At 39.4% G+C, this 23197-nt stretch overlaps 1 protein-coding gene across 5 annotated transcripts in view; it reads left to right on the top strand.

The window, feature by feature from the left end:
* The window catches only part of gpc5c (glypican 5c), a 139594-nt gene that overhangs the window by 84972 nt on the left and 31425 nt on the right, over positions 1-23197 (top strand). For all 5 annotated transcript variants that reach the window (XM_088085426.1, XM_088085428.1, XM_088085427.1 and 2 more), the window contains one exon: positions 11854-11974. In XM_088085426.1, coding sequence (XP_087941552.1) covers positions 11854-11974 — 121 coding nt within the window. The remainder of the gene's footprint in view (positions 1-11853; positions 11975-23197) is intronic.

Here is a 23197-nt window from a genome sequence, read left to right as displayed (position 1 = left end):
TCTCCATCCACCCAACAATCTGATAAGACATCCAGTCAACAGCTACCATGCTGATTACACAAACAAACAGAGACAAGCAAACATTCAGACAGGCTGCTTTGCTTTTCCACATGGAGCTCTCATCACTTAAAAAAACTGAAATGTGCACAACACAAATGAAAGGAAATCTGAATTTAATGATTGTGTCTGAAAGCTATATTCCCCTCAGGAGTACTCAGTGAAAGAGATATGTATTGGCAGTGATGGGCAAATGGAAAACAGAATGGAGGAGAATATTGATTGGATACTTGACCTGCCCAATAAAGGCCACATAGGCGTGTTTGACAGCATTAAAAAAGGATATAGAAAACAAACATACTGCATGAAGGGAGCCATTCATAAGTGTAGTAACACCTTTTATTGCACTGTAGAGGACGGGCTTTCAGTGCGTAATAGCCGTGAGTAATCTGAGCCATTGGACCTTCAACCATATAGCTGTTACTGTGCAACCACTCAATAAACCAGCCCGGTCTTGGTAAAATCACCCTGGGACCTCTTAAGAAGTGGCAAAGCAATTGAGACCAACATAGTGGTGTGTAATTCCAACCCAACCACACAGCCATAAACAGCCATATTTCACTGATCCACAGCACCATGAAGACAGATATACAGCCGGCTCAGCACAGGTGTCATGCCTCAGGTGAAGTCCAAGACAAAAACTGTAAAGATTCATTAACCTAAATGTCCTGCACGAAAATGTTTCATCTTGGCTGAAATAACATAACCCTGCAGTTAGTGTAACTGGAGTTGAAAACAGCCTGTGGACTATTTGCATTTGAGTGTGGAGCCCCATTATTAATTGTTAAAGAACATGTCCTCTGCACTTAGTGCAATAGCTCTACATCAGTGGTTTTCAACCTACAGTGAGTCATTTGCGGCCTTTCCTGCCATGATAGTGCCAACAAAACTGGTTGTATTTTAGAAAGACATGGAGGCATTTCCAACAATTACTTTGACTCCAGGTGTTTTTCAGTGTGACACTGGCAGCATTTCCAACGGCGATTGTGCCACCAAAAGTGGGGTTTTTTTCATCTGCTGCATTTCAGTAGTTATTGTGCCCTCAAAATTTGTTTCTTTTGAGAAATGGGCTGCATTTCCAGTTGTGATTGTTCCACCAAAAGCAGGTTTTTTTCTACACCCCACTTTACACTTCTGTGGGTTGCCCCCAACAAAGTCACAACATGATGAACAGGATATGAGAGAAAGGAAATCAGCTGCCACACATAATTGTTTCTTTTTTTTTAAATTTGTTTTAATTTTTGCTTTTTTTGTTGAGAACCACTGCTTCAGGCAACAAGCTGTAAGTTCAGGGCAATCTTCGGCATTAGCATTCCCGACTAGGGAAGGACACAGTCCGATGAACTACAGATGAATGATTATGTCGGCAAAACAAGTTTAAAGAGTTCCACATCATCTCATGATTAGTCATGCAGACACTTCCCAAACACAAGGAGCAGCTCGTCAGTATGAAATCATCAAACGGTTTCCAACTAACTTCAAAACAAGAGAGATGAGATTGCCGGGTTCAGCAGCTGACTATGTTTTTGATCTTGTTTGGAGTTGCAAACATGACTGCTGTGCCCGTGCTGCTCTTTATATTTCTGACCCTCCCTGACTCTGCCTACATGTCTGACTCATCACCCAACACAGACGCTTGCCCGACTGCAAAGAAGCATGACAGAGGGCCCACTGGGCTACCAGCCAGGTCTACAAAATCACGCTGCACCCTTGACTTGGCTCTTACAGAGAGAAACTGGGAGTTTCACATTATTTGGACAAATCATTTTGAGTATCATTGCATAGAGCTGCAGTCAAAGGTTTGAAGTTCAGCAGTGGAAAACAGTAAATCAAATACTTGTTGAAACAGAACCGTTGACTGCCTTTTTAAAGTTTTTCAAAGTGGATTGAACTTGGGATAACTTTTTTCAAAGTCTACCTCATTATCCACAGTGTCATAGTGTTGCTCAACAGCCATTAGGTTGCTGTCTCACTGGGACTGAACTGACCATAGTGCCGTTTCATTTCCAAATCCCTAAGCTGCCAGCTGGAACAAGGAAGAGGTGAGGTCAAAAGATAGGAGGAGACAGATAAAGAGAGGAAAAACAGAGCTATTGTGAATAAAGCGTGACTAAAATTAAGCCAAGACTGCATGCCCCAGGTACCGCTGAGACTTCCAAGTGACTGCGGCTACTGGTGGCGATCAGCGTGTTCATGTGGTTACCAGCTGGGTTACAAAAGACAGCAATGAGAACAAAGAGGGAGAAAGCAGGATTTAATGGAGTGTGGGGTACTGGGCAGAGGAATCGAGAGGAAGAAGAAAGATGACTTGAACCGTAGACATGGCCTCTTGGTGGACTTTGAGAGATTGTTTGAGAACTCGAAATAATAGGTGGAGGGGAAGGAAGAGAGAAAGAAATAGAGCATAGAAAGAAAAGCATGCTGTTTGAGCTTGCCTGCCCTGTAGATGCCCTTTCCCGATTTGCTTGCTGTTCCCTCTTGCACATTTTATGATCTGAGTATTTCCTTTCTAATAAAGTTGTCTTTGAAGAACAGCAAGTTCCAGAACATACTTCAAACATCTTCGGTAAGAGCAGCCAAAGATTTAGCCAGAGCTTAATTTTGTTTATTTCTGGATGTTTGAAATATTTATTTTCACTGTGTTTATCATTGGGAACCTACGATAAACTCAGACCCACCACAAGAGTTTGTGGTAAGACTGTGTGTACGTTAGCATTGCATTAAGGGGCACAGACTTTCGAAACATTTGTATGCGTTTGCACATGTTCATGTTTACTGTCCAATGCGCACATACGTCATGTTGATTAAATGTTTGCAAAGTGGCTTTTGACCAGTCGCCTGCTCATGAGCTTAGTGTTAGTACAGCGAATGGCTGCTAATGGCACACAGTGTGTGAGAACAGTCTGGCCTTTCAGAACAAAACCTCCTGTTCAGAGTATTTCAACATGTCCAAGCCCCGCTCGTAAAGTTAGCTGGCTACAAACATCTCCTCAACCCCTCCCTTTGCTCTCACCACTGGCCTCACTCGTGACTACAGGTCCTCCTGTTCCAGGAAGAGAAAGTTGCAATGCTATAATTTACAATGTCATGGGATTAGTGTTATGGTGAGTGGTAGTGTTTTCATCTTATGTAGGCTTATGTCACCTAATAATATTAAATCAGCAACAGACAAGCCTTGTGGAAGGCACGTATGACAAATACAGATATGTGGGTAGAAAATGTATTTCCAATACTGGCTTGAAAAAATGTATATTAGTGCACCCAGGGGGCATAGGCTGTGTTTAAAAAGTAGGGGGGGCACATATGACACAGGCTCAGAGTGTCCTCACCAGAGCATCAAACACATTATTTCCTGCATTCTAGTGAATTTTTTTGCACCAATTTATGGTGGAAATGAAAACAAAATCATGAAATTCAGACAGTAGTTGAAAAATTAAATTCTAAAAATAGAGTAGAATAGAGCAGTGCAGCAGTGTTGTAAGAGAGTCTGTGTTGCTTTTAAATTATGTATTCCCCTGTAGATCAACTTCTTGCATTCAGTATTATTCCTGCTGAGTCAATACACATGCAGGTATGATTTACTGATTTATTTCAGCCCCATTCTTTGTTTTTGTTTGGGGATGTCTCTTTAGATGTTGACGTGGCACCTATTCATGTGAATGACACATTCATTATTTAAATTAATTTCTAAACCCTTGGACTTCAATAGTTCACGTGTTTCAGCAAGATTTCTTCTCCTGTTTATATCTTTGTGCATATTCAAAACATATTTCACATATCTCATCTGAGATGTTGTGAATAAAGTAATTTATTGAGAAAGAAGCATAAACTGTATAAAATAATGGCCATAGCTGCTGTGACATTGGTTTGTGGACTGCCCTTTTTAGGCCTTGAGTTTAGCATTTTTGGCCGTCCCGTTGTGGTTATTTGGAGCCAGAAGTAATCATATTTAGATGGAAGGGTTGAGGTTTGAGAAGTGGGGGTGGATCCAACTCAAAGACTGTTGTCACCTAACTTAAAGCCTTAACAAAATGTAAATGGGTGAGCAATATAAAAATGCATCCTCTATACAGTTTTCAGGAATGTTGAAATCAGTTATAGTGACCTAAACTGTTTTTTGTACCAGGCAACATGTTTATTTCTGCAGTAAAATTTGGCTGAATGGGGATTGACTTTCCTCAAGTGGTCTTCTGTGTTGGCTTCATTTCTCAGCCCTCTGGGTTGCTGCTTGTAAAGGAGTCATAATATTTAAATATGTTTCAAATTTTAAATTATATTTGATGTGATCACGTGTCTAATTAATATGAAATTAGTGGTGAGAACAGTTCTAGGTAATCGGAAAAGTGGTAGGGACAAATCCCCACTGTCTCTAACATAAATTATTCTCTATTGCTGTGTATGTGTGTAATGAAAGAGCTGTGGAGCAAGAATTTTAACTTGTTTAGTTTTGTCTATATAGCAGGAAAAATGACTAGTGTAATGATAATGTTGTGGTAATTGCCGTCATGGTGAAACGGACAAAAGTGTAATGATGGCACCTCTTGAATGTGAAGTTGTTTTTATAAGAAGCTGAACAAAACAGCACTCACTTAAAATCACAAATGATGTCACAAAGAGTACCAAACCCTAAAGATGACATCTTTAAAAACTACAGCTGCCATGACCCACTCTGCATTAATCACAGGACTCAACACATGTTCAATCTTGTATATCCACAACAGCCGGGAGGGTGGGGAGAGGCTTTATTAATGAACGATGAACCGACAATTTGCTGTTTACCCTGACAGCAGCACCACCAGCTCTAATCCAATGCCCTCCTCAGCTGAAATAGCACCACCCACAGCCACCAAAATACACACACTCACTCAGATGAAAGCAATCTCATCTCCTTTTAATCATTAGTCATTGACACTTTTCCCCCTCCTCAGTTTGATTCAGCTTGATGTTTGTTTCACAGGAATCATTTATCTTAATCAATTTACATATGGAAGGAAATGTGACCGCCAAAGACCCAAACACATTTTTATGTTTAATATTTTGGATATGCAGAAGAAGCTTTAGTCCAATTAACTGAACAAATATTAATCATTCAGTATTGCCCTGTATTTTTTTAAGATAACATTGTTAAAAAGTAAATTAACTATTCATGTGAATATTTGGTGCATATTTCAAAGAAAAATGATGACAGGAAATTCATCATGGCTTGTGTTTTCAGTCAACAGTTCAGTTTCATGGCACAAATGGCCCTTTTTGTTATTTAAATGCTTTTTGATTGTAATGACACCTTGTTGACAGACATACTCACCCACACACACACACACACACACACACTTCTTTATGGTACCGTTGATGTAAGACTACAGTTATCTCTGCCAGACAGGTACTGCATGTTGCTTCCTCATGATGTCACTGTAACATGCAGAGTTTTGGACCTGTAGAGTTCAGTCTTAACATGCTGCCAAATGGAGATAATATTTTTGTCTGCCATAAGCCTTGGTGATATGATGAGATTATAGTTAAAAACGATATTGGTTGTACGTGACAATAGTTATTACATGTTCACGATAACAGAACAGTATTCAATTACGTAATGCCTATTATGAATTTTCTGCTATTTTCAATCTCTCTTTCTCTTGCTGTCTCTATCCTTCACCCTTACAAACAGACTGAATAGAAAGACCATTAAACTGTTTACTGTGGTCATTTGACCAGTACAAAAGAAAATGGCAATTGTTAGTTGTTATGGTGACAACACGTTAGTGTGGCTGCTAAGTGTGTCACACTCACTAGTTTGAGTTCTCTGTTAAGGGCGGTTCTTACACTTATTTTATTTATCAAAAACATACAGCTGTACACAAATCCAAGTTTCTCTCCTTCACTGAACTGTGACAAGCATTCGCTTAATTGCTTACTTAACTTATTGTAAAACACACTTCATTTCATTTTGTCAGAAAGAAAATAAAACTCACCATAACGGTCTTAGTTTTTCTTGCTAGTCATCTAGTTAGTTAATCCCCTGTTCCAACAATTACCAGCTCGGGTTTGGTCAAATTAAACCCTTAAGTTACAGAGTTAGATTTGAAAATACACTGATCCGCACCCTGTTTTTTTCCCTGTGGTTTCTCTCTCCCTCTCAGCTGTTGGCTTTCACTCGTTCTTTTGCTCATTTCAATTTACATGTTTTATCAAACATGCAGTTAACAGCAACAAAAGAAAGAGGGAAAGTTAGGGTAATATTTTATTTGAAAACGTGCTCCTGCACTGCTTGTTTGGTCGTTACTGCAAAACCTCACCTCAGTGAGTTTGTGACTTGCCTCAAGTTGGTTTGTTTCTACATCAGAATGCAGGCCTGTGTCTGTGTTATCCTCCTTCTATACATCAATGTGTACAAATGTGTTATTAAATAAAAATAACCATTCCAGATGATTGATCTGATTAACTGATCTCAGCATGCACTTGTGCAAAATAGCAGTTTCTGCATTTGTAGGGGTATTACAACAAGTGCTTCTCCAGTCCGTAGATTTTTATATCTATATTTTTATATCTGTGCACTTTTTGGCTCTCTTCAGCTTTTGGTTTGTTTTTTTTTGGACAATCATGTCATATATCCTTGTTTTTCTAAAATATATTTCATCAGTAGGGCAATTTCAATCAGCCAACCTTAGTCTGCAAGATTGATTTTAACAGCTTCAAAGATGATCCTCAACAGTATATTCCTATGTTATTCAGTGATATTATCCAATTGATACACCGCATCAGGGTATTTATCTCATAAGGTTAAGGATTTCATGAAATGTGCTGCTTTTGAATTCGTACAAGACGATTATTAATTCTAATTATTGAAGCAAAGATCCAGATAAACAGTGTGCTTAAAATTCATGGCACAAAATGTCAACCCCTGAGCACGCCATGTAACCTTGGCAAGCTTTTTAATCCTGATGTGAAATTTGAAGTGCATCAAAAATATCAACAAAACTGCCTTTAATCATTTCAGAGATGATGTACAACCAGTTCTCTCCCTGCCAGATACCAGTGGATAATCTCATTAACCACTGGGATCCTGGCACAGAGCTCTGCAGACAGCGTGCGGTATGAATGCAATTAACCAATTAGGCAATCCAACAGGCCTATACCTGCCATATGATTATTTTATATTATGTATGGGTCACTCAGAAGTGTATGGTGGTACTCTGTGTTTAAGATTTAAAAAAATTAAGCCACACTGAAAACTTTTTTTTTTAATCCAGTCCTGTGTTTGTTTTAAAGGGAAATGTGACCAAGAATGTGGAGTGCTCTAATGAGTCTCACAGAAATAAAGGGATGTATGGAGAAATGCAGGGAGGAACCCTTAGCTGTAGTTAAAGAGAGAGACACACACACACATTATATACACAAAACATTGAGCTAATTGAATCCCTGGTGAGTGTTGTGGGCTCATTAAACCTTCCAGCCAGACCTCAATGATCCGTCAAGAACTGAGCACAGATGAAAGACACCAGAATCCACTTTACCTGAGGCCAGTTTACCAGACGCCCCCTCACTCTGGCTACGGCCAGCCTTCTCTGTACCTTTAATCAAATGTTTACACATTCTTCAAATGATATTATCCAAGCTACAGCCCTGTTTTGTTTACAACATATACACCAAAATGTTAAGGCACATGATTACACTCGAAATGCACTTTTTTTTTCTTGTATCTCCCTATACACCTTAAAAGATGAATATTTGATTTCTGTTTTCTGCCTTACAACCCACAAGCATTCCTGCAGGCCTCCAAAGATCAAGGCAGTTCAGTTTGAGGTCAGCATCAGGGAGTGGAGGTCGCCGCTAGTGTGTGCTCCAGGCAGAGAGAAAGACGAAAACAGACAAAGCTGCCTTTAGGACAGTGTATCTATTGGGCATTCACAGGGGAATGAGTCAATTCCATAGAAAGGAGTCAGAGAAGTCATAAGTCAGAAGCCCTGCATGTGTAGGTAGTCAGTTTGAGTGTTTGTTTTTAACGTTTGAGACCGCCAGAGGAGAGCACAGTCTGTTGATTGCAAAAAGCTGTTAATTATTTATAAGCCACAAGAGAGAGAAATATTATTTTTTTCCTTGTATAACCTTCTACTCTATGTTCACAGTCTAACTTCAGTTCATTAGGACATAAGGCTACAGCGAGAAATACTTTATGCATTATTGCCATTGGCAGGATTCTTATCGTAACATCTAATGTCTGCTCCATATCCGTCCAGTCATTCGCCATTTTGATTGTCTGTCTATCAGGTGATCGGCTCTGGGAAGTCCTGCCATGTCATCCGTCACGTTCCTACATATGATATCAAACATACCCTGCGATGAAACTTTCCAGGCCTAACCCACTGCCAAACTTACCCTGACACTTCCCTTTCATTAGCATCCCATCTGATGAGCTCATTTCCGCGCCAACACTGTTATCCCAAGCCAAGCCTGGAGACAGACAAGCATATGCTCCCTAACACACAAGGCCCCCACTTTCAACCACTGCTTAAGAGAGCCGTTTGATTCGTCAATTTATCATGTGTGTCAGAGGGGGGAAGTTGAAAGTCCAAAAGCTATCGATTGTTTCCATCTTGACAAGAGAAGATTCAGAGCCGCTGGCAATTAAGAGCTTCAGTTGGTGTCAAAGCAGACGGTGGTTTGTGTGTTAGTGTGTGAAGCTGGGGGAAGGGCTGTGGGGGGTTCACTGTGCAAAAAAACACTAAAGTGAAACAAGAATCTAAAGGTGGAGGAGGAAATGAACAAGAAGGGGATGTAAAGTAATATGTAGCAGCAGAGGGTTAAGTGAGAATTTTTTGCATTTTTATGGGGCCGATCTGCAAAGCGCTGTTTCAGCAAGTCGAGGGAGCACAGACCTTTCTGAGACATTGCTTAGATCACAGGCCAGAGATTCTCAAGTTCAGCACTTTTATGATTGCTTCCACTCATATTCACATGCATATGTACAAGTGTGTGCATTCACAAAAGCACGCGCACACACACTCATAAACACGTCCATATAAACACACTCACTTACACAATCCATAATCACTTTATCAGCCTTGTACTGCCTGTGAAAGCATCAATTGATTTTATGCCAGTACATGTCATTCCTCTCCAATGAGGTTAAATCCCCAGCACATGGAAGATTAGCATCAACAAATAATTCTCAAATTAATTTGGATAACAGTATAATGACTGTGGGGAGGGCTGTGGCAAACTTTATGTTTGTGAGGTAATATGAGTTTTAGGGCTTAAACGGCAACTAAGCCCTTTTAAAAAAATTTATACATGTTATTTCCATGTCCTAAGACAGTAAAAATAAATAAATAAACACCAAAAACTCACAAATCCAAAAACTAAGAATGCTAAAACTCTTTGTGGTGTATGTGGGTAAATATTCTATTTCAGAACTGAAAACAAGACAATAGAATAAAGTACATTTAGGGTATAAAAAGAAAGCAAACATTCTGTAGGTCTCCCATTTTTTAGCTGTGTTCAAAACCGTCTACTCACTCACGCGCTTACTCACTCACTATTCTCTGTGTAGTGTGTATTAAATACTAAACCATATAGGGAATAACCAAACAAATTAGTATGCTAGATTTTTGAAATACACAAACACATTGCATTGTGGTATACGGGAGTAAAATGTAGGGTACACTGTATGTACACTAAAATTTGCTGTGCATTGTGGGTATTTTATAGTGCACTATATAGTGGAAGAAATTAACTGCTGAAAATTCGAACACTACTACAAAATGGTGAACATACTATATAGTGCACTAATACGAGATAGGGAATGGTTTGATGCACATCTATGGTCTATAGAGCAGCTCCAGACTTTATACTTCACAACATCAAAAGTTTGAGACTAACCTCTTTACTTTCCAGCTTTGAGAGAGAGTAGATTCGACTTTACTACACCATGAACGAGACATTTTGGATTTCTCATTACAAATGTTCGGCATATTGTTAATGTTAAACCTCAGAGACAGACAGAGGCCCTGGATATTTGGAATGAGTGAATGTGTGTGTACTGCAATATTAATGTGCTTTGCCTTTCTTGTTAAGCTGATAATGAACTTCTAAAGAGTATAATGTCCCAGCACTTCTCTGTAACAGTTTTTTTTTTTTATTACTGTCCTAAAATAAGGAATAATAGGCCTTTGTTTTTACTCATCAATCACTTGTCTGGTAACAAGCTGTCATTGTAAGCACATTTATTGCTATAATCAGTGAATTTTCTTGTAGGTTTTAAACAAATTAGTTAGTGGGCAATTAGTTTGAAACCTTTCTGTAACCCGGTAGTTCTAAAACTGTGGGGCGGGCTCCCCTGGGGGGCAAAGAGCCACTGCAAGTTTGCTGTGGAAGAAAAGGGTAAACTATGGAGTGAAACATGATCTTTGCATGGAAAAATGAACAAACAAGAGTTTAGGCGACTAATGCTGTCATACTGATCTTTTTTTCCCCTAAAGTTAGGCATCCTTTTTTATTAGTTACAGCCCCAATTATGGTTAATAATTAATAAAAGCTATTTAAAAAAAAGTGGGGTGGGTTATATGGACTTTATTTGGATTCTGAAGAGGAGCATGGCAGAAAAACTTTGAGAACCACTGCTGAGTATGATGGCCCATTACAAGGTTACCTGCTAGTCAGTGAAGAAATAATAACTAATAGCACAACATTTCTAAATGACTTGTTGGAAATAAATTACAGAATAGCTTTGCGTGTTTGTGTGTTACTCCTATACAGTACTGGTCTTCCTAGTTTGACAACAATTCAAACACAACCCTCGAGTGTAAGCTTGCTTTGCTAAACACAGAGCTACATCTGCCTGTACTGAATCATTATAACAATAAACAGCTGTATAATCCTTTATATGGCTCCACACTGACATACTGTATTATAAAATGTTAAATCCATTAATTCCGGAGCTATAACTGTGCTTTGACGAGCTGATACTTGGTCATTTCAGCCAAAACTTTTGTGCCTATTATACAAAATTAAAACACTTCCCCTCTACATCAGGCAGCTGCTCAAAACGTTAGCCTCCCTGACATCAGCTCAACAACAGCTCTGACAAAATCAACAGCTATAATCCCCGCCGAGCTGCAGGCCCACGGAGCATGCCAGGGATTAAAGGGTCCGGTTCACCATGTCTCTCAATATCATTTTGACCAGGCTGTGCTCAGTCATATTTTCATTTAAAATATTTTCAATCACAGAAGGACATAAAAGCCGCATTAAGTGATTTTTTACCACATCTGATGCAGAAATTATTGCATAATGGAGCTTTTAATGTTTTCCGTGCAACATGCCCTGTGTTTCGTCTTCGACAAATGAGGCCCTAATGGTTTTTAGTTTATGTTGAAGTAATACTGCGGTGCAGTTGGCAGACTTTTAAATGCAGACATTGATGGACTGCATGATAAACTAAACTAAAAACCAAAGAGAAACAGGGGTTTGGTTTTAGTTTATTTGACAGTAAAAGCAAAATTCTATCTTTGCTTATTTTTCAAGCACAAGTTTGTAAAGTTCAAGACTTTTTCTCATTGTGCTCCTTGTTATAGTTTAATTACACATTGTTACAAACAACAATAAAGAATCCCACATTGACAAATATATATAGTGTTGTGCGGTAAGCAAAAGAAAGCAAAATAACACCAGAGCATGGCTGGTGTCTTGCTAAGCAACCACATCTTGTCAATATTTGTACAACTATCTGCTGCTATTTGACACCAATATTCTCCATTTTTCCTGTTAATATCTGACTCCCCTTCTTTCTTTATCTCACAGTTATACTGGCAGAGTTGTGGGAAATGGCCTGCATGCTCAGAGGCAAAACCCAGAGGTCAAAGTTCGCAGCCCGAACCCCACACTGGCTGAGGTCAAGGAGAGGTTGGAGCGCTTCAACCAGGTAGGTTGACTATTGCCATCAAAGTTGAATAAGCTTGCATACTTTTTTACACTTTAACACCTTTGTAAACAGTTGCCACCGGGTCATTTGTTTTTCATCTACATGTCACACATAATATCTAACACCACAGAGTTTGCTACAATCACAGTGTGTGTCCAAGAGATAAGAGATAATGTTGTTACTGACCTTGTTGTTGACCCGACTGACTGTTAAAGCTAAAGTTGAAAACTTTTATAAATAAAAACTTCCTCAATTACGTCCAAAAAGTATTACATGAGACAGATCTTATCCCTCCTCCTCCTCCTTCTATTGCCTCAGAAAGCATTTAATAGATTCACCAACGTGCACCAAAAGCAACCAATCAGAGCCGAGGAATCTTTAATGCAGCTGTCGGTCATGTTTATTGCTGCTTGTGAACTGCGGTCAAACTGGGTTGCACTGATCAAATATAAATCAAGATTACTGGATTGCCTGTTTTTTTGCCTCAATTGTTTTCAGAAACATATTTTAGTGCACTGTTTATCTGTGAAATGAGAAAGGTTGTGACCTGGCTGCGCTGTTGGAGAGAGTCGACCAGAGTATCGCCAACCAGCGGAAGCACTCTTTCTCATTTTACAGGGAAAAAGTATGCCAAAATACGATTCTGTAAATTTTTGAGACAAGAAATGCAATAACAGAAGCTTGAGTCATATTTAACCAGTGCTGCCTTATTTAGCAGTTTTTACCAGAGTTCACAGAGCAATTGACACAATTGACAGCTTTGTTAGAGACTGCTTAGTTTGATTGGTTGAGTTCCTTCAATAATTGCAGCAATGCCATTAGCAGCAAATTAAGAGGGCAGAGGTTTAATATTTTACTAATGTTGGCTGCTTTCTAACCATCTCATACACTTCTGTTTAGATATGACCGCTGCAGTAAATTTGACAAAAATGTATTTTTATAGAAGTTACAGCTTTAATTGCGTTCTTGAAAATGAATCACAGTAGTCAATTAAATAAATAAAGCATCAAGACTGAATCCAGAATCCATCGTTTACTAATGCTGGCTGTTTCCTGTCCATATTCGTATTAGAACAATTGTTTCGATTATTAAATATGTCATGACACTGAAGCAGGTCAAAGCTTATCAGTCAATCAAAGAATGACGTAGCCATCAACTTTTAAGTCTTAATTGATAGGACTTTTTTCTAATTAGTACGCCTCAAACAGTATAACACACAGTCAGAAGTGCCAAAATGTCTTCGCCATTTTTCAAAGATCCAAAGACTTGTTTTGAGCGCGGAGGCAGATATCAAAGATAAATGAAAAGGATAGAGGGTGAAAGGGAGATGGTGACAAAAAAGTGAATTACTGTGGAAAGAAAGAAAAAAAAAGAAAGATGAGAGGCAGGAGCAAAAGGTCAGGAATGAGTGACAGATAGGCAGAGATGACACAAGCAGCTTCAAAGTGACACTGTTTGTCATGTAGATGGGGTTTAGGGCTGAAAAGGACCAAGAAGAAAAGGGCCATTTCACACAGTCCCCAGAGGCCATTTGAGGAGACAAACGGGCCAGGATTCGGTTCCCCTCTGCCTGCCTGCCCTTTTGTTGCCCTGAAAATTATGCCCACAGATAGTACACGAGACATCTTTCACTTTCTATCTCTATATCCCTTTTTCTTTCCCCAGTTTTTACCTTTTTTTTTTTTTTGGAAGCTGTTATTTTGAAGTTTCTAATACACCTAGAAAACTTCCCTGCCATTTTTCTCATTTGTCATCCTTTCTCTCTGTTAATGCATTTCTGTTTTGCTCTTCTACATCATGGCAATTCTTTATCATTATCTGCCCACACTCTCTCTCCTTTTTTCTTTCACTCTCTCATCCATACATTTATTTTCCATTTGCGTTCACATCTATCTTGTATCTCACATATATATCTCCCAGCCAGCCTGTCCACCTGTCTGCCACTGACAGCTCAAGATCATTTTTGTCTGAGCACAACATCCCATTGTGCACGGTGGCTGTCAAGTGCCCCGTTGTCATGGTAACAATGCAGAGTTGAACGGGTGTCCTGTTGACATTTACAGGGTTGAAAAGCCTACCTTGAATCCAGACCTGGCGGCAGAGCTTGGCTGAGCTTTGTGTTTATGCCAGATAAGAGCAACGGATCACAGAGTGTTAAACTGCATAATGCGGGAGACGTTCCAAGGTACATCCGGAACACTTAAACATCCACAAATGCAGAAATATATTTTTATCCCGCATGCACACAGGCAGCTTTACATAACTGCACAATTGATATATATTAAACTGTAACACCAGATATTGCAAAAAGTTCATTTCTGTATTCAAACACTTTAACTTCTAACTTTCGACACTGACCTAACCCTGCTTTTTAAAGTTGTTAAAATCCCTCCTGATCCTTAGTAAGATTTTCAATTAGATAAGTGTCATTTAAACGTTATTAAAATGGGAGGAAATCACAATCCTGTCCAAAAGTGCCTAATACACTCCACAAGACAAATATCAGAGTTATGATGTCACCTGCATGTTGCCTACTTTTCGAGCAAACAAGGTCGTCACTTGTCCCCCGCTCTCTTTATCCTCGCTGCAGAGCCCTCAACAGATGTTTGGAGACAGGGCCATTACATACGAATCTTCCAGGTGGGCGAGTCAGTTCACAAAACAAGTTCCTATTCAGATTGATTTTGGCAAGCCCATCTGGATCCCTCTCCAAATTACAAACTTTACTGGACACCCTCAGTGCCTTTTAGGCAGTAAAGTTAATTGCAGTTAAATCGGGAGGGAGGACACATATAAAGCATTGTTGATCCACACAGGGTACGTTTGCTTTTGCAGACTCCATAGTTCGGCACTGACTCAGCTCTGTGATTGTGCTACATAATGGGTCAGTTATATAACCTTAAACAATATGGACAAATGGTGATTAGCAATCAGTGTGTGGATCCTGTGTGGATAAGTAAGAGGAGTTTTTGGCTTAGTGAACCGCAAAAGCTGTAGACTAATAGAGGGAGGCAGGAGAGTCAAAGTTTTAAGGCATCAAAGTTTTTCAGAGTCCTAACATCCCTCTGCGTTACAGTGCTACACCGCTGCTCTCTCTGTTTTTTTGAGGAATGAAACCAAGTGCACATCACAGGTAGTTCAGGGAGGCACAGAGTACAGGAGTATTCCCTGTAAGTGCACAAAGGCCTGTCTCTGTCTTTTTAGAACGCTCGACATCTCAGCAGCCATTGAGGTACTAACAGTTAAGTTCTTGGCATTGATCAGTAACACCTGCAAGCCCCTGCTGATATGTTCTGGCAAGTTGGCAGAAAGAGCCAGTAAAGTTTTACTGATTACATCTTTAAATAAATGTATTCCTTTAAACGTCTGATCTGTTGTTATTAAACAGCAGGGCAATTTCAAAGTCTGGCAACCTCACACTGGGAATTAAAAAAAAGTCCTGACCTTGACTGTAAGAAAAAAGCTTAACAGAGAGAAACATTGTTAAATAATGCATATGAGATGTCTCCCATGGACTGATCAAACTAATGTCTCTACAGTTGTTAATTTTGGTTCTGTGTTTGTGTGTGTGTGTGTGTGTGTTTGTGTGTGTGTGTGTGTGTGTGTGTGTGTGTGTGTGTGTGTGTGTGTGTGTGTTCCTCAACTTTTATCCTCACAAAAAACACTTTGGGTTTCAGACGCTCACACAGCAAGGACATTTTTGAGAAGTTAGTGCTTTGAAGTGCTGCAGACTGATACAAATGATCCATTTGGGGTTAAGATTTTAATTTTATGTCAGCGTTAGAAGTGCAATTAGACGTCTCAGTATGTTTGTTCTTTCATCCTTGCAGCTAGTTGGGTTGTTTATTTTCACTGAAAGTAAAAAAAAAATCTAAAAATAAACACACTGGACTAGACTTTGGTATTGTTAGGATTTTGTCATCGCTGGTACTCTTATCGATACTCCTTGTCGGTTCTGTTCTTTATCAATCCTCTTATCGGTTCTTTTTTATTACTAAGAAATGTTAAAATGCTAAAAATTTTAATGTTTTAATTGATATAGAATGGGATTTGAACTGAATACAGTAAATATAACTAAATGTTGTTTCCAGAGTAGCAGCAACAATGTTTCAATTTGATTCAAATTCTGTTTTAATATCATCTTTTATCTTAGTTGGGACAATTAATTAAGAGCAGCATATTAGGACTACAAAACAAATATACACATGCATGGATCTGTATTTAGTCAGCACAGAGTTTGAGTGAAAGACTGAATAAATAAGAGATATAAGAATGAAGTAACCACCATCACATTTTTACTGTCCTCCATGCTGAACTCGCCCACTACAGAGCCATGCACACCAAACATTAATGCGGTCATTAACAGCGAAAATAAAAAAACAAGGAAGAGAGAAGCGAAGCACAGGGTCAGTAGCCAGGCTGTGCCCCCATCCCACCCATTTTGGCTGTCGAGTAAAGTAAATCTAGCAGCCACTTGCATATTTTACCAGCATTTGACTGGTGGCTGGTGCTACCAACCCTATATACCACAATAATGTCTTCAATGACTTAGCCCTGGGGCTTGTGTTTTTTGTTTTTTTTTTACCAGGTTTCAATGCCCATCGCAACACTTGACTGATTTTAAATTGCACGTATATTCTCTTTTTTTTCTTTTAATTTTAAAGGTATCACAGGTATTTCAATGAATCCTTAATCTGAGCTTTTCTGAATTTGAATAACCTCCATTTCCGGGATTAGTGAGGTTAAGACGTGTATATTTTTACCTACTGGAGAGTAGTTAGACCCGGAGCACTGTGGCACTAAGAGGATTGGGAAACTGCTGCTGATGTATCACAGACTCTGACCCCTCATCTAACCATGGCATTCTCCTCTTAAAGCACTCAGAGGGTGCATACAAAATGAGTGTGTGTGTGTGTGTGTGTGTGTGTGTGCGTGCGTGCGTGCGTGCGTGCATGTGTGTGTGTGTGCGTGTGTGTGTGTGTGTGTGTGTTGGCATGCCCTGTAATATTTGACTCACACCCATAGCCACAACGTGTGGTAGACGGGTTGGCAAGATGGAAGAGGACAGAAGAATCCTACAGAGTTGCTCATTTTCATGCAGAATCTAAAACTAAAAGCCTAAAATCACACAAATGCACATAGTATGATCCTAATCTCTTGACCTTCTATAAAATGGTTCATTAAGTGAGTAGGCCCAAGTTATGGTCCTCCCCTGTGTATCCCCTCTGACTATCGTCTTTCTCGCTCTCTTTCACTGCCTGTAAATATTGCTAATGTGGACAATAAATGTTTCAAAGTGGATTTTTGATTCCTGGCCATCAGTCCAGCTGTTTTTGGGTGGAGATCTTTTTCACAATGGTCTATCTGTTTCCTTGTGAGTACTGAGGCCAGATCATTTGTCAGTTTCTCAATTTGCGCTCTGGTAAATTCGAAGTCAGTGGCAACATGCAGTACAGGAGAAAAATCACCCAGACACTCATTCTCACGCTTTATTTCCATCTTTATATGTTTCTCAGACACACGCACACACATAAACACAGACAGCAACATTAGAAATGTTGAAAGCTGTGGTGGATGAAGAGTTGGGAAGACTCCAGCATAATATCCAGTACAGAGAGGCCAGTTGTATGTATGATTGATGAGATCGACTACCGCTTTGCTGTCTGGTTTGGCCAAACTCCCGGCCAGGTTCCACATCAGAGAAGCCTTACTTGTGTTTAACACACACTCAGCACATCTCCTCTGTGGATCCAGTCGATCCTCGGATCTATCAGCTACTGCGGAGACTGTGTGCTCCTGTTAGTGAGGAAAGTTTGCTCTATAGAAGATTGTAAACATAAACAAAATAACACGTTTTGTGTACCTTCTAAAAAGCATATGAGAAACCCACAGATGTATGACGTCAGTATGCCTGCATCGTATATGTCTGTGATGTTTTCGCCTTCCCTATAGCAGTCAGAGAGCGTTTGAGCTTTAAAGAGTTATTGGAGTCCAGGGATGAAGACGGAGCTCGGGCTGAGCTGGCAGCCTGTCACAGGGAGGGGACAGATTCTTTCCACTTGAAGAAGATGATGGAGCTGGCCTTCACAGGAGCTCTGCTGCTCTTTGCTGCTGCTGTGGCAACGATACAGCAACAAGTCTCACTGCCCAGGCCTCTCTGTTAGCTTGGCAACCAAACTCCATGATCCCAGACTCTAATTTAAGCATAATATTTTTTTTAACCATCGTAATTAGATGCAAAGCGTATTAAAAAAAATCCAGTGTTTTTCCACATTGGGTCATAGTTAGTCTCATCATGGGTTTCAGTTTCATGCAGACAGTGATTCTTGTCGTGTGGAGAAAATATGTGACCTGTTTATGTTACTGGCACATCGTTACGAAAATCCCCCTTTTTTAATGTGATTTAGTGTGCATTTGTTGAAACCAAGTAAAACACTATGTTCCTAAGGTTTTTTTTTCCCAACAGGGATTACAGGCTCATGTGTATTCACATATTTAGTAAACATTAATGAAGGAAGGAGGTAGTTTGAATTTTTTTTTAAGTGAAAATATTCCATTTTGGATGATGGGCTGTAAAAAAAAAAAAGTCTCAATCAGGGCTGTATGGCAACAATTTACTGGTTTGATTATATTTTGAATCTGAAACTGCCAGTGTGATTTAGTTTGTTCAGTTAAATTCTTAAACAGGATTTACATCAGATAAATAGCAATCTTGCATAAACATTGCATAAGTATGAAAGCACTTACCAAAATGTATCCTGGGAACTTCAATTTATTCCACAAGTAAGCAGCTATCATATGCAGAACTATTTGCCTGAAAAGTACTTTCTGTATTTTGTAATGACTTATATTGGTTTTTAGCTTTAAGTAAATGTCAACTGCGCAATGTAGAGGCTACAGAATAATGACAGCATCACTGTTTAGATTGGCTCCACCTAAACATCAAGTTCACTCCATTGGGTTTGATTTCTTGGGGAAATTCAGACTTGATTTAAAGTGCAAAGGAAGTAAGTTGTACAACCCAGTAGCCATCCGTAGTTTAATCTTGGAACCCATCAGCTATCAGTCTGATGATAAAGCCTCTGGGGGCAATATTTCAAGAGATCCAGCAAAGCAAGCGAATATCCGGGTGGAGACTTCCTCTTACGTGTGCAGGTTATTTTAGCTAATCTCTATAAACAGACATCTACATAAGAATGATGAATTCTTTTTTCAAAAGCTAATATAAAGCTAAATTGTTGTCAGACACTAGTCGATGGGTTCCAAGATTGTATTTTAGCCAATTCTTTCTGCCTGGGCTCTTTACCTGCTGCTCAAACGTGACTGGTTACTACAAATGGATCATGGGCAGAAATCAGAATGCTTCCAATACAAAAATCTTGCTCCGTTGCTTACAGATTCTGAATAACATGAAGATATCTGTTTGTAGAGATCACTGTGCCTATCCAGAGTTACAAAAAAAGTAGCAGTATATGTTAGAAAGCCCACATTGTTGTGTAATAAGTTTGACTCTCTGTTGCATTGCCAGTTTGGTGCTTCAAACCAAAGTGACGTCATCAGAGCTGCCATATTAATAAGCTTGCAACACAAGGTTTAGTTGCAGTTTCATTTATTTTGGTTATTATTAAGAGAACTGTGTTTTTTCTCCATTCACCTGTACCTTTGTTTATTTGCTGTGCATAAATGCTTAAAGCTTAGTGTGTTACCATTTATAATTGAAAGTCTTCTATTAGTGTCATTATTTGTTAGGCTCTGAGGAAAAAAAAAAGCAGTCTGGTTGTCTTAACAACAGAAGCACAGACAATAATCACACTTGGAAACACTAGGGTGTAAAGTTAATAGATTGTTTCCATTTTTATTTTCATAATGCAAGCATTTTACACACTGTGAATTCCTAATCATACCCTTTATATCAAGTAAGTACAGCTGCATGAAAGGTTTAGGTTACTTTATTTGTACTCGTAGGTAGATGGTTTTTGCAGTAAAAAGATGGGGCATCCATCCTGACAAAATTCAAAATTACACACACACTGACAAAAGACAAAACACAATAAACCATGACAAAAAGTGCTCAGTTGCTTTGCTGTCAACATAAGATTGGGATAGGGTCAGAAATCATAATTCGACACTAAATAAATATATAAATATGTGCAAATGTCGCTACGAATCATTCAGATGAGTGATTGTAGCTGGAACAAAACTTTTCCTGTAGCGTTGTGTTTTACATTTTTTGGCACTATAGATAGATAGATAGATAGATAGATAGATAGATAGATAGATAGATAGATAGATAGATGGGCACATAGTCAAAGGAAAAGTGGACATTACCTTATTCTTCTTGTCCTCAGCTGCACTGTATTAAAGTTGATGCACTGTTGAACCTGCAATGATTAATGCAGTATGTGGGTTGATGAGTACCGTAATGATGCACGTTCGTAGGGAATGACCTGGAGTGGTGCCACTTCAGGGGGGCACTCCTTGAACTTTTTGGGCCACTACCTTACAAGGATCTCTGTATCCCAGTTTGAAGTCTGGAAAGCCTCTGCTTCCAAGCAGCTCAGCAGCAGCAGCCGTCAGCAACTGTCTGTTGACCCTCACATCTCACACAACAGAGTTTTCTGCAGCTAGGTAGCTGTTGGAACATGCTCCCAGAAAACAGCTGATGTCACTCAAACTGTCATACATTTTTTAACAACATCTTCATCATCTGCCCGACAAAAGCCAAAGTTTATCCAGTCGAGCATATTTTACACAAAACACAGTCTACCTCAGTCAGGGAATGACAGGAGAAGGGTGTGACAGCCCAGCGCCACAGCGCGTTGCCGTGATTGACTCACAAGGGTTACATGAGGTCATGGCCAATAAAGTGTCACTAACTGTTAGCAAGGGAATCTACTTGTACTAGCTTGCAGTGCAGGGGCGTGTGGCTTTGCCATTGTTTAAAACATGTTCAAAGTATTACTCAGACGTCTTGGGAAATGTACTTGTTTATTTTCAAAAGTAGAAGCAGACTTTCAGATTTCATGCAGTTTTCATGAAATTCGGTGGAAAGTTAGGCTGTTGGCCCACAAAGAACTGATTAGTTTTAGATTTGCAGAAAATGCAACCATGATGTGGCCACTTTAAAAAAAAAAGAACATTTTGTTTTGGAGATGTAGAAGCAGAGTTTCCCAGCATTCCTTGTTCAAGACAAATCTTACAGAATTTGCTCTGGGACTTTTCTGCCTCAACAAATAGTCTGCCATTTGAAACAGTTATTTCAACACTCCTTTTCTGTGCTCCTGCTATAAATTATGCACAACCTGCATCTTGCAAACTTAAAATGACCATTGTAATTTTATTACACAAGCAATCTTAGCAATTTGGTAAAATGTGTTTGTGCATATATTAATTCACGGTAATAACAAATATGAACATAACAAATCATGAGTCTGACTCTCATTTATTTGGAGATAGAAGTATGGCCTTGGCATAGGTGAATGTAGTCATATGGTGAGTGTGTCCATGCATATGTTCAATTTTCTTTTTTGCCTGAACTGATATTCAGGGTAACAGCATGAAGTCTGTATGTTTTTGTGTGGTGCGGTGGTCAGCGATCTATTGAGAATTAAATATCTTTTCAGCATCTTCTGAGCAATATTATTTTCACATCTAAAAGTCAACAAGGCAAAAGATCTGGCTGTCAGCTTTGGGTGAGGGGTTTTTATTGGCTTCATCTTTAACCACGGAAAGGACATCGGCAGAAAAGTGCTTGGCTCACTGTGATGTTGCGCCTTTGATTTTAGATTCACTTTTGAATCTGTTTCATTTTCCATGTTGTGAATGGCAACACAGGCTTTCTCTATAGTCCAGACTCTGACAGTTGCCATTAGTGTCCAGCCCAAAAGTTGCTTAATCTGCCAGTCAAAGTCCATCAGTTAATTAGGAACTGTCTGGAAACTGGTTGGCCATAACATGCACCATTAGTCCACACAAACAATGTGTCATATCTGTTCCAGAATCAGCAGCTATGAATGGCTAAGCAGTGCAGCTATCTACTTTTGTTTGCAGCCTGTCACTCTTCCTAGAAATCTCCATCTCTGTCTGTTTCTCTCTCTCTCTCTCTCTCTCTCTCTCTCTCTCTCTCTCTCTCTCTCTTTCTATGTCACAATCATACTTTGGGATTTTTTTTCTCCTTTTCTTGGTTGGGCAGTCTGAAATTTACAGAGAATTGCAGCTATTTCACACAGTACACTTACACTTTCTGTCAGCTGTTGTTTGCTTTTACACAAAAGCATTGTACAGTATGTGAGAGAATGGAGAGAATTTTAATTTAAAAGTTTGGAGGACTTCTGCAGACTTTTAGAGATTACTACTGTCATTTTTTCCTCCAGTCTCCTCCAGGTTTTCCCTTCCCCTCCTTTCCCTTCTCTCTGTCCACATATGCAGTTTTACCACGACTGCCCTCAATGAGGTGATACTGTTTCAAATTGTCAGGGAAGAAAAAGAGCACATGTCTCAATGCGGGCGCACAAAGGTTATGACTTATGATCCCGGTTCAACAGTTTGACAGCAGGATCCCACATAATACACATGCACAGATGCGTGCACAGACCCACACACTTACACAAAGACTTTGACAGTTGCAGTATTCATATTCCATCCCCGGTGACCACATTTCACATTTTTACATTTCATAATCAGATTTTCTGTTTCCACATAAAACTGGAAAGTGTATCCACAGTAGCTTCAGCTGCACACACATATTCTTTGAGTCTCGCCTTTCTTCGGAGCTCCCTCAGTAGGTGATTGGTTACTCCTGGCATTACAGATTTTAGTGTGACTAGGGTGCACTCAAATACATGCAAGAATTCAGCCCTTGATGCTTTCAAACCTGCCCTATCATCCTTTGACCGAAGAATGCTTTTGAAAAGAAAGAGAGGGGAGAATGAGTTGGCAGGCTGAGGAGAACGAGAAAATATTTCATGATTTGGGATTTTATTTAGAGCCTTACTGGAATACCTGATTTGTCTTTGGATGCCAGGGTAATTTCAAGGCAAGCTTTAAGTATAAATGCTGGCATCTTATTTTTTTTTCATCGCCTCTATCCACAGCTCCCCTCACCTGTTTGCACAACTATGAGTTCTGTTTTCTGTCCGAGTGTTACTCCCTTTTTATTTCTTTACTCTCCACTCCTCAAACATCTTGGCTCTTCTTCATCCCTTTGTGTCTATCTGTCGTTCG

The sequence above is a fragment of the Plectropomus leopardus genome, chromosome 12 (assembly GCF_026936395.1).
Source record: "Plectropomus leopardus strain MGB_pleo_1.0 chromosome 12, ASM2693639v1, whole genome shotgun sequence".
Classification (NCBI taxonomy): Eukaryota; Metazoa; Chordata; class Actinopteri; order Perciformes; family Serranidae; genus Plectropomus; species Plectropomus leopardus.
The sequence above is the reverse complement of the archived record's forward strand: the minus strand, read 5'-3'. Positions and strand labels throughout refer to the sequence as shown.